This window comes from Quercus lobata, chromosome 2 (assembly GCF_001633185.2).
Source record: "Quercus lobata isolate SW786 chromosome 2, ValleyOak3.0 Primary Assembly, whole genome shotgun sequence".
Taxonomy (NCBI): domain Eukaryota; kingdom Viridiplantae; phylum Streptophyta; class Magnoliopsida; order Fagales; family Fagaceae; genus Quercus; species Quercus lobata.
In genome coordinates, this window is record NC_044905.1 from 14,513,611 (window position 1) to 14,526,073 (window position 12,463).

The window sequence follows — 12,463 nt, forward strand, 5'->3', positions numbered from 1 at the left end:
TTGTGAATCTAAAATTTGAAACTTTATGAGACAACCAAAATCACCTCAAACTAAATTGTAGTTTAGTCAAAATAATATATGCAACTAACATGGCTTAAATTTCAAATGATATATAATGTCATGGATACGGATCCAAATTTAAAACTCTTGAGGACAAAATCAAAATTACCCTTAAGGGTACGAATTGCAATTTAGTCCTCTTTTTCTTTTTCTTTTTTTCTTAACAATTCGTATATTAAGGCAACACAATATGAGTGAAGGGTAATAATTAATATAATAAATAAATAAACTATCCATGTAAATATTTTAGGTAAAATATAAAAATTACCCTTAGTTTGGGCTAATACCAAAAAGGTACTACCAATATATTTTTTTTGATAATACATAATTTACTCCTTAAGTACAAGTGGCACTTAACACAAATCGAAATTCCCTTACTCCTTCAAATTTTCAAATAATGTTAAGTAATGTTTGTATTGAGAGAGTAATTTGAATATTCTAAAAGGTTTTAGTAGCAACTAATATTAATCCAAACCTCATAAATAGTTCTGGTATTTTAGTCTAAAAGTCATTATCCACCACTTATGACTTATCACTTCAACGAATTGTATTAATTAAGTGGTATCTATAGTTATTTGATTATTATCGAAACTCCCTTTCCTTCAAGAAAATGGACAGTAAAACTATGCACACAGATTTTCCCTTACACTTATCACAACATGTTCAACTAGCAAGTTGTGATTAGTAACTAAAAATAATAATATTATTGGTAGGCACGTATTAAAGTAGTTTGTACTTTGTAATTGTATCCCAGATATTTTTCATTTTAAAAATTATTGTAATTTTATTGTACTTTGTAATTGTAATTACAGTAAATTTTGTAAATTCCCAGTTATTTCTCTTCCAAATTAATTTGTACTTCACATCTAGAATGTTTTCGAGTAGTGTTTTAATATATGCAACTATGAAAGCAACTTGAAATAACAATGGTAAATTATCAACCTGTTAAAGAAAGGAACTTTTAACATGTTTAACAGTCAGTTCAAACAACAAATAAGAAACTCAAGAAAAGAAAAGGCTTAACGAAAACTAAAAGGGTAAATTACAATATATCCTCTTGTTGTTTGGTCCAGTCACAATTTACTTCACAAATTTTTTCCATTGTCATATTTGATTCCCTATTTGGATTAAAATACTCCAAATTAACAAATTTTATATTTATGGGACATACAACTTACCTATTGTGGTTTGACCCAATAACAATTTAGTCTTACAAACTTTTTCAATTATTAAATTTTAACCTTAAACCTAAAGTTTGGATTCAAATGTAATCTATTTAGTTTTGAATGGAACCCTAACAATTTGCATTGTTCTCCAACCCTTAAATGATCATATGTAACAATTGAAAAAGTTAATAGACTAAACTATGTCAAGGTCTTTCATAAAAGAAGTTCTACATCTACAACATTTTTATAACAAATCTTAATTGTCATGTTTTTACGGGTTTATAATTTAAATCCATAACTAATATTATTTTCTTACCTTATTAGTAATAAAAAATAACAACTCACCACGTAAAATTTGTTGTGAAAATGTTGTAGATATAACATTTCTCTTTATTAAAAAAAAAAAAAAAAAAAAAACTATGAGAAGGCCAAACAACAATAGGGTAAATGGTAATTTTCCATAAAAGAAATAACTAGAGTACTTTTGAAAATTATTAGATAAGAAAGAGAGGAAGGGGGGAGGGGGGGGGGGGGTGGTTGGGGGGAAGAGTTTGCTAATGCGACATGGGCGTAGGCATGCATTATGTGTTTATATGATGAAGAGCTTGAAAAATAGCAATCATGGTGGATTGTTTTTCACGAAATGCATTTAATTTTTGTACAGGGAGACATTGATTGTTGATGGTTACCACGCAAAAGCAAAGGCCGCGGCACCATACTACTGCTGGATTCTTAACGGCTATGATGTAGGACAAATAATTTTGAAAGGTCCACTATTATTTCTCCTTTTATTTGTGATAGAGAAAAATTAACGAACAGTTTAAAGACATTTATTTAAAAATAAAAATATTTTATGAAAAAAAAAAGTTATAAAATTTTTTTTACGACTTTTTTTATAATTTTCATGAAAGTGGTATTAAAAATTTTCTTAAGTATACCCGCTAACAAAACCAAATTAGTGTGACAAATATGACTAATGATGAAACTAAAATCATCAGTCGTTGAAGTCGTCTAGATAGCCCTAGTGCAATCTGCAAGAACACAAGAGAAGGTAGCAAAATGGGTCATCGGTGTGGTGTTGCCGGCAAGCCTCCGATGATAAAGTTAGAGTGAGAGAAAGAATTGGAATGTTTTTAGCTGGTAAGAATAACTCTATGTTTGTATCATTTACCTTTGGTGGTGCGTGGTGTTTATAGGTTTTCCTTCTCCTAACCGTTGGAACCACCATTAATGGTGGTTTAATTCTCTTCCTAGGTAATGTTCTTAGCATTCAATGTGAGGGAGATGGAATCTCTTGACACTTAATACATGAATATAGGAGCCTCTAAACTGTAGCTTTGTTTTGTCTGAACCGTAACGGTTCTACTAATAATGGTGGCATTTATGGCTCGTTCCTCGTCCTTAGTTGCTTCGAGATGAACGATTCCATCGGGCTTATCAACTAACATCAACTAAATGAAGACAAGTGCCCCTTTATTTCCTAGGTACTTTATTAGTTTATTGTCCTGGGCCCAAATCAGTTCTGCTTCATTATTTTTTTTGGGTAGAGGATGTGGTCCATTGTGGTTGAATTCTAGGCCTCACCAAGATATAACTGTTCACTAGCCGTCAGAGCATTGTTAACCAAGCAAAACTGCACAACAATTAATAAGTATAACCGTACCCTATGTTTAATAGTTAACTTGGTCTTAATTGCTTTCAATAATAATTTACAGCTAGATATCAATCAATTCAAGGTATCGAGAATGCAAAAGTAGTTTTAGTTCAATTATTTGAAGGGGGGGGAAAAATATGGGCGATCGAAGCCAGCCTAGGCTTAAGACATTAAGGACCTCCAAGAAGATCTTTAAAATATTAGACCAATAAAAGTCAAATTCAATTAAAATCCTAAAAATTATTACAAAAAAAGAAGTGATATGAGTGTGTGGAATGACCATCGAAGATCAATTTTCCTTAAAAATTTATGTTTCTATAAAATTAGTTATTTTTCAAAAAATAATTTTCTTTCTTTTAACTCATTTTTTCTAATATTACCAAACTCTAAAAAATGCGAAATTTTTTTTCATCAAAACAATATTAGCATTATCCTATTTCGAGTCGGCCCCATTCCAGAGGACCAGATCATGACCCTTTTTTTTATCTGATAATATTTGTATATTGCATGGCATGGTCCAGACCAAATATTTATTTATATTTAATATTCTCTATTTGGTGGTGCATTGGCAGTGGTTCCTTGCATATGCAGTCTGCATTTCTGAGCCATGCAGTTGCTAGAGATCCAAGGACCACTGAACTAGGATCCTGTGCTTCTGAAAAATTTTAGATAGGTTTGGGTGTAAATGTATATCTTGAGCCTCGAAGAGTCTCCCTCTGTCAGTGAAATGTCACAGGCCTATGTCAATCATCACAAAATCAACAAAACGTTCTAACTTCGAACAGTCCAGTACTAGGATGGATATTGAGAATTATTATTGGCTGAAAAATATTCAATTTGTTATATAAAAAAGCTATTTTATAGTACCGCAAATTTAGTCACAACTCTTTTATATAATATACTGTAATCAATTGTTTGTCACTTTACATGAATTTATCATTTATAGTCAATCATATATAAGAATTGAGACAAAATTTATGAATTTATTTGTGGTACAAATATTTTTTGATAATGAAATTTATCTAAAAATTAAAACGAAGAACCAGCTAGCTATGCTAAAAAAGTTCAAACAAGACCAAGAACATTTTTTCTTTTTCATTAAACTATCTAGAGTCTAAACCTAGTGAGAACAATTAGATCACGCACCCAAAAAGTTTGGACCCAGTGGGGGGAATCTCTATTATAAGATTTTCAATTTTCCCACTTTAGGATTGAGCCACTGACCAAGCCGAAGTTAAGTTATATTCAATACATGAATACATCTAGTCTAGTTTCATAGACCCAAAAAAGGATATCCATGCTAAAACCTCATGAAGACCATCACCTAATCATTATATAATCATGATTAAAGTTAAGCAAAGGCTGGCGCTTGAAATTCATGCCCATTTGCTCAGGCACAAAGGGGTCCACATAAGCCTGAGCCTATTGTGGAATATATGTCAGAGACCTTTTTTAAGGTTTAAACTTAATTAGTAGAAATTAATAATTATGGAGAAACAGCACTCCGATTAAAAGCATGGGCAGTGAAGGAGGGGCGTGCAGCATGTGGAATCATATTTCTAATTGCGTTTACCAAAATTTTAATTATTAAGATTGGACTTAATTAATTATATTTGCATGGGCACTTAGAGCTAATCATTAAGTTTGGGCTTAATTATAATTTTTTGAGGGAATTTGAGGTTTCACGTGGAGGGGGAGGAAGACGCGCTTTACAGAAACAAAAGTTACATAACCATTTTTTCAAAAAAAAAAAAGCAAGAAAAAGGGTTGGGGGTCACAAAACCATATGATAGGCTGCACATGAAAATGCTTAGTTTTTCCATATATTAATTAGCTTATTCCTTCTATAAAGAAAATAAAAAGATGGTTCAAAATGAACATATTGTAATTTCTATTGAACACAATCTCAAGCAGAATTGTCAAAGGTTTTCAATCATTATGCTATATTGTGCTTGTAGCCATTTTAGGGTATTATTGGTCATTTAAGAAGTTTTGGGAGTATTCCAGTCATTTCAAAGGTTTTGACATATTTTTGGTCATTTTAGAAGTTTCGAGGGTATTTTAGATCAATTTAAATGTTTCAGGATTATTTTGGTCATTTTATAGGATGCATGGTTTTTTTTTTTTTGGTCATTTTAGAGGTTTCAATAGTATTTTTGAGGTCTTAGGGTAGTTCAATCATTTTGGGTAATCCAAAGGTACTTTTGAGGTTCAAGGAAAATTTGGCATTTTTAGGTGTTGAGACATTTTCAATCAATTGATTAATACAATAATTTTAATTGTTTATGTTTATGAAACAAAGAATTGACACAATTCAGTATATTCATCAATGTAGAAAATTTCCAAAAAATGTACACAATTTCAAAGAATGAATAAAATTATGTATATTTAAAATACACTATTTTTCGAAGAATGTATAAAATTTTATATATTCAATACGTAAAATTTTAAATAAAATAAAATGTGGAATAGATAATCTAATGTTGATGTTTTGGAAAAATGATTAGGTATAATAGAAAAAGTAGATTCTTATATAAAAATATACATAAATTTTTGCACGTGTTGATGCAAATCCTATTAGCAATGGAAGTGCCACAAAGTATGGAGACAGAAACTGGGGAAGTCATTCTATTGATTGGGTAAAGCTTAATGTGGATGCCGCTTGAAAAGAAGGTAGAGCTAGCAGCCTAGCATGGTGGTTTTATCTATAAACCATACTAGAAGAAGCTCGAAGACTTCTGCCCAAAATGGCTCAGCAGTGTCTGCTTTCAACGCTAAAACACTTGAAGTCAGGCTAGCAGCTAGCTAGCAGTTGAGGTTGCATTCCTTTGAGATAAAAGTAAAATGTGACAGATTAATCCGTATCAACTTTACTGTCTAGTTAGTTTTTGTTGACAAATAATAAAAAATAAAAAAGCAAAAGAACTGATACAAATGAAAAACAACGAGGCCAATTTAATTACCAAAAATAAAAGCCTACACAGTTCTTAAACCAACATGATACAATTCTATTATTTTTACACAAATGCCTATGCCTCTGATTTTGGCATGAGACCAGGTCTCTTATCGGCTATAACTTATAACTTAAACTTCATACTAATAAAAAATACTTACTTATACATAAAATGGTAGTCACATGCACTTCACCAGAGACATTTGAAAGAGCAAAATCTAGCTTCAAACTAGTTATTTAAGCTCTAGCTCCAGCTCGATTAACACCATGCTTTTGGTGAATTGGAGACTTATGATGGTTATGGTGATGTTGGTGCCTATCTTCTTTGCGTTTATTGGGCTTAGGATTGGGCTTAGGATTATGCTTCGGCTCAGCTACTTTTTCCTTAATAGCATTGATCTTCTCCAATTCTTCCAAAACTTCATTCATGGATGGACGATTTTTTGGGTCAGATTCTAGGCATTTCTGTATTAGCTGGGCCGCACAGAATGCACCTTTGATTGGGTAATTTTCACTTAGCCTTGGGTCCATTATTTTCTTCAGTTTCTTTTTTTCAGAAAGGGATGTTTTGGCCCATTCCACCAAGTTTTGTTCACCGCTGGGCCGGTTGGGGTCGAGGGCCCGTATGCCCGTTAGCATTTCGAGCAAAACGACGCCGAATCCGTAGACGTCACTTCTTACGTACAAGTGACCTGTGGATTCAACAAAAGTGCCATTTTTTTATTAGAGAAAGTTTAGTGACATAACTATTATTTCAGTAATTAATTTTTTTTATTATAATTGTTAAATTGGAAAGTCAATTATGATATGAGTGACATAAAATAGAAAGACAAAAATATTATTTTAGTCTCTATATTTTGAGGTCATTATCAATTTGGTCTTTATAATAATCAGTGACCAAATTAATTGTTATAAAAAATAAGAGATCAAATTAACAATAACCTTAAAATATAATTATCAAAATAGTACTAACGGTTTAACCAAACAAAAATGATGTAAGCCATTAGGGTTGATGTGGAATAGTGAAAGTGATTACTTCATCTCCAAAAGAGGAAAATGAAATGACTACTACTAGGTTTCTCAACCAAAAAAAAAAAAAAAGAAAAGTAAAGTGACTACTAGTCTCACACGTTATGAAAATAATTGTAAAATAAAATAATGTCATTTTCTCTTGTTTTTATTTTATTTTTGTTAATAATGCAAAAGTGCATTGGAGCTGACCGAGTTATATGCTTGACTTTTTCTTTTTCAATTTTTTTTTTTAATACTAAAGTTATATGCTTAACAATCTCTATTCAAAGATTCGGGTTGAATTTGGCACTAGATCACCAGCCCAACTATTTGAACCGATCTAGAATTAATAACTATGATTCTAAATTTCTAATATCATTATCAAAAAAATTAAAACAATATTATTGAGTAGGATTAATATTTTTATTATTTAAAATTTTCTTGAAAAATAAAGTAAATGAAAATGGGGTAATTACCAGTTGCAACATATTCAGGAGCGGCGTAGCCATAAGTACCCATGACCCGGGTTGTCACATGCGAGTTCCCGTTTACTGGGCCCAATTTTGCGAGTCCAAAGTCCGACAGCTTTGCGTTGAAATTCTGGAATAACAAACATTTTATTTTAGAGCCAAACCAAGCAATCAAAGTCAAAAACCCACAACAAGATATATAATTTGTTCTCTTCTCAAATAAATAAATAAATAAATTTATTTATAAAATTTGTTCCAGACTTTATTATAAAATATTTATATATATATAAAAAATAAAAAATAAAAAAAAAGTTAGAAAGAGCTTAATTTAATTACCCCATCCAGCAATATGTTGGATGACTTAAAATCACGGTAGATCACCGATTTTTCTGATGTGTGCAAAAAACTAAGGCCTCGAGCTGCTCCTAATGCTATTTTGAGCCTCACATCCCATGCAAGTGGTTCTGCACCTCCTATTATTTCATCATAGAGTTAGATCAAATGAACTAAATAAAATAATCTTCTCCATTTTTATTAGTATAAATGAAATTGCAAAGAAAAATCCATCTATATCCTTTGTTTTTATAACTATCATTCGTAGTTATATATATATATATATATATTTGTAGTTGTAGATATATATATATATATATATATATATATGCTTCTTACTTCTGAAGAGGTGGTTTTCCAGGCTTCCCTTTTGCATGTATTCGTAAACAAGGAGGTATTCTTTATCTTCCCAACAATAGCCGAGGAGCCTAACCAGGTTGGGATGAGAGAATTTCCCCAAGAATTTTACCTCCGACTGTACCCACAAATTAATACATGTAATCAACTTCAACACTATCAATAAATTGATTCACTTCTATCTTATAATAATCTTGTGTTTTCATTGTGTTTCTGTGGTATATACAAGTCCTCTCTTCGTCTCATAAATGTATTGTTTATAATTAAATTTGCATGGGAGGAAAAAAAAAATATATATATATATATATATATATGTACTTTCTAAAATTTCAAGGTCTAAAGTGATTTCATTGTAACAAATAGAAATTTTTTATAGGAATATTTAAAGGTATGTTTTGTGATTTTTTTATTTTATTTTATAAATTTTTAAAGACAAGGTGTATAAAAGTATAGTATACCTATTATATATATTTTAAAAAAAAAAATGCATCCTTTAAAAAACCATACATAAACTTGAGGCGAGAATAAGCAAGGATTTTAAAGCTAAAACAAACATTCCCTAAAAGGTAATATGCATATTGTTATGATTATTCTTTTAGCAGTCACATGTTTGTGAAAATGAAATTGGTACAATTAATGTACTGATATAGCATAGTTATTTATATATTCATTTCTCAAAGTAGAACCACAAGTGTTTATACAACATCTTTAAGATTTATAGAATCATTGCCAATAGGCACTTAGGGCGCAAAAACTGTTTTAAAAACGGCTTCAAAAATAAATGAAATTGTAATTCAAAGTGATGATTATCAATGTCTCCTAGAAAGATTCCCATGCTCATTTGGTTGTGTACAATTAGAGAAAACTTGTTCAATTGAATAAAAAGCACGAGTATTTCTACAAAAAGTAGCACGGATAAACAGCAAAACATGTCGCAGTGGGTCTTCCCAATTATTAGTTGTAAGGACTTTTGGTATCAATAAAACTCATTTCTCACCACTAAAAACACCATAAACTACAAGTAAAAACACCAATCACATGTAATATAAACGTTAATTCACCATATAAGCAAAGAGAAACGGCGCCAGTTCTTTTGAATTGCACCTAACTAATTAATCTAGACTCCTAGAAAATATCAATGAAACACAATTGTACTTTTATGCATTGTGCCTCCAATTTCCTAGTCAACGTGCGGTTTGTATATTAAACAATTTAAACTTGTACATGAACAAAAGAAAAAAAACAAAAAAAAAATGTTAATTAAAATTTTTAATTACCTGCCATTCTTGCAAACCTTGAGGGCTATCAGGGTTGGATTTCTTGACTGCAACAGCGATTCCGATACCGACTTTTGATGGTGCATAGGTGGTCTCGTCGATCCAGCCTTTGAAAACTCTTCCAAAGCCACCTTCACCTAGCACTGTGTCTGGTCTGAAATTTCTTGTGGCACTCTTTAGCTCTGCCAAAGTGAACATTTTCAGGTTCGGTGTTATGACCTTGCCGGTGATCAGAGGAGGAGGAGGAAGAGGCATTTCCTCCACCCTGTTGATGTTGTTGATCTCGGCGCTGCTGTTTTGGGTGGTTGCATTATTGCTGCTGCTGCTGTTTTTTGAAGACCACAAGCTTGGTTTGCTATAAGTGACTGATGATGTTTCTGCTTATTATTCACACATGAAAGCAAAACTACGTGTCAATCATTCAAACAATAAAGCTAAATAACTATCAATAATATGAATCAGAGTTATATATTATCCAAAGTAACAAAGAATATGGTTTCAGATAAAATAAAACAGACTGACAGAAAAAAAAAGAAATACATGTAATAACCCAACTTTAGTAGTTGATTGAGATAATCATTATCGACCACAAATTTCGGGACATAGAAACATAGTTCTACAACGTATGACTAAAATAAACTTTATTTTATCTTATTTTTCTTGGAAATTTAACCAACTAGAAATAACAAGAAAACCAAGAGGAGAAAAGGGATTGATTGGTTTGATATATATATATATATATATATATATATATAGGAATAGGTAGGTACCTGGGCTTGAATGTTTGGTTATACTTGGGCTGCCATGGTTGTTTACACGAGCTCCGAAACAATTTCCCATGATGATGATCTTAATCTATCAATCGCTCTATTTTTTTTCCCTGGGTTTCAAGGCATCTAAAGCTTCGATGCTGTTAGTTATTTATGTACTTATCCGTGATGTGCGAGAGTACCCAAGTCCCACGAAGGAGAAATGAAAGTACCAAGAAATAGCTAAGCAAGAGAGAAAAGTATAAAGACTTTCACTATGGAGTTTTTTTGGACTCTTTCTCTCTCTCTCTCTTTCTTGAATTTGTCTCTAATTACTATTATTATCCTGATAAAGTTATAATAATACTTTGTTTTTTTTTCTTGCCCCTAATACGTGCTAAGTAATTAAGGGAGAGAAGAGAGAACATAAACGTAGAAATAAAGCTCGGGTTTGGTGAGAGAGGTCCATGTAATAAACTCCCAATAGTCAAGGGCGTGTCACGAAAACCAATCACCGCACGTAGATTTCTTGAGCTGTTGGGCCCATTCAAATAACTATTGATCCAGTTCTGCATTTTTTTTTTTTTTTGTGGCCCAAAAATAAAAACATCCAGTTCTGCATTTTCCTTTCTGCTCATTTGCCAAGATGTGAACACATTTTTTTTTTTTTTGAGAAGCAGATGTGAACACATCTAAAACCACGAATGACGGAAGAGGAGGAAAGTCAAGGTCTTCACTATGCTTCCACCAAGTATTTTTGATAATTGAATACTGGATTTTAGTCTCAATCATGAGTTTTATAATTTAACTGACACTTATTGGTGTCTTAATACTAATAAAGAACAATGTTCATGGAAAGAACATCATAAATTTAAAATTCTGTCATTATATATATTTTTATTTTAAAAAATGAAAAAAAATTATTTTATGATAGAAGTTAAAGATTTCTTAGAATATAAAAATATATAGTGCCACCTTATTTAAAGTTAAGTATAAATATAATCTCTTAAGGCCACTCACAAAGAATTCCTCCAAGTAATAACTTGATGTATGTGAGACAGTGCATATATCTGAAAGAATAGTCTAATACTTAAAGAGTTATGACTCTCGTTTATCAAAAAATAAAAAAAAAAAAAAAAAAAAGTCTTTGCAAGATTAAAAAAATATATTTAAAATGTGCACATTTATAAATTTAATAAAATTTTACTTTTTTGGGAGTTTTATTTTTTATTTTTAGGTACTCTTTGAATCATTGAATCTTAAAACTTTGAGTCAATTCTTACGAAATAAAGTTAAGCGAATTTCTACTGGCTGTGCCTGTGTGGGTCCCTCTAGATGGGGCCTTATTTTTATGACAATGATCTTAAAAAATAAAAATAAAAAATAAAAAATTATGGCAATGTAAGAAAACATCTATAAAGTGATGAAAAATGGTTTTAAATTGTGCAAACATGAAACACCTTATCCTAGACTTGGAAATTGATGCACTCCAGTCAAATGTTTTTGCTAAATGAAGTGAATCAAAGACTAAGAAACTAATCTTTCTTAGTATTTTTTTTTTTTTTTTTTGAGAGAAATCTTTCTTTCTTAGTATTTATTAGATAGAAGACTAAGAAACAACATTAGTACAATGTCAGGGCCTTTCAAAAAAAAAAAAAGTACAATCTCAGAGCGTGGAAAACGAAACAACCTTTTTAGTTGCATTACTTTACCTCTGATAGGATATACTGACCAGATTAATACGTTGTGTAATTATCATTATTATTATTTCTAATCCGTAGTGTGTAATTGTGGCTAGTGAGAATGAAAAAGGAAACAACAAAAATTATCTTTCCTAATGTTAGCGACGTTTCTCAAAAATCTAAGCTGAAAAAGAAGCATAAATTTAAAAATTAATCAATATTTGATGCACTCCAGTCAAATGTTTTTGCTAAAGGAAGTGAATCAAAGACTAAGAAACTAATCTTTCTTAGTATTTATTAGATAGAAGACTAAGAAACAGCATTAGTACAATGTCAGGGCGTGGAAAACGAAATAACCTTTTTAGTTGCATTACTTTACCTCTGATAGGATATACTGACCAGATTAATACGTTGTGTAATTATCATTATTATTATTATTATTTCTAATCCGTAGCGTGTAATTGTGGCTTGTGAGAATGAAAAGGGAACAACAAAAATTATCTTTCCTAAGGTTCGTTTGGATTGAATTTATTATTACTGAAACTGAAAACTGAAAATACTGTAACAAAATAATTTTTAAATGTGTAAATAGTACCATGAGACCTATTTTTAATATTTTTAATATATAAATAGTGTATGTACAGTATATAAACAGTACATATACTGTTCATAACAGTGTATTTTGTCTTCCAAAGTCAACAAATGCGGGCAAAAGAAAAAAAAAAAAAAAAGAAAAAAGAAGGAAAACGCA

The 12,463-nt window shown here is 30.9% G+C and overlaps 1 protein-coding gene across 2 annotated transcripts; it reads right to left on the minus strand.

Annotated features, from left to right (window-relative positions):
• Positions 1–5,809: 5,809 nt before the first annotated feature.
• On the minus strand, positions 5,810–10,317 carry LOC115974643 (probable serine/threonine-protein kinase PIX13). 2 transcript variants are annotated; one of them, XM_031095083.1, is made up of 6 exons: positions 10,052–10,317; positions 9,282–9,661; positions 7,987–8,122; positions 7,651–7,787; positions 7,321–7,444; positions 5,810–6,525 (listed from the first exon to the last, which is right to left on the minus strand). In XM_031095083.1, the coding sequence occupies exons 1-6, from the start codon at positions 10,119–10,121 to the stop codon at positions 6,071–6,073; spliced, it is 1,302 nt and encodes a 433-aa protein (XP_030950943.1). In that variant the 5' UTR covers positions 10,122–10,317; the 3' UTR covers positions 5,810–6,070. The 2 variants fall into 2 exon arrangements, with proteins under 2 accessions (XP_030950943.1, XP_030950944.1); XM_031095084.1 differs by having other exon boundaries at positions 9,282–9,658; positions 10,052–10,316.
• Positions 10,318–12,463: the final 2,146 nt, after the last annotated feature.

Excerpts from the sequence above, each read along its gene's own strand:
- LOC115974643 (XM_031095083.1), bottom strand. The coding sequence starts at position 10,121 with ATGGGAAATTGTTTCGGAGCTCGTGTAAACAACCATGGCAGCCCAAGT. Across the intron at positions 9,662-10,051 it reads AACCAAACATTCAAGCCCAG|CAGAAACATCATCAGTCACT; the intron begins GTACCTACCTAT and ends GTGAATAATAAG. Across the intron at positions 7,788-7,986 it reads GGAAAACCACCTCTTCAGAA|GAGGTGCAGAACCACTTGCA; the intron begins GTAAGAAGCATA and ends ATGAAATAATAG.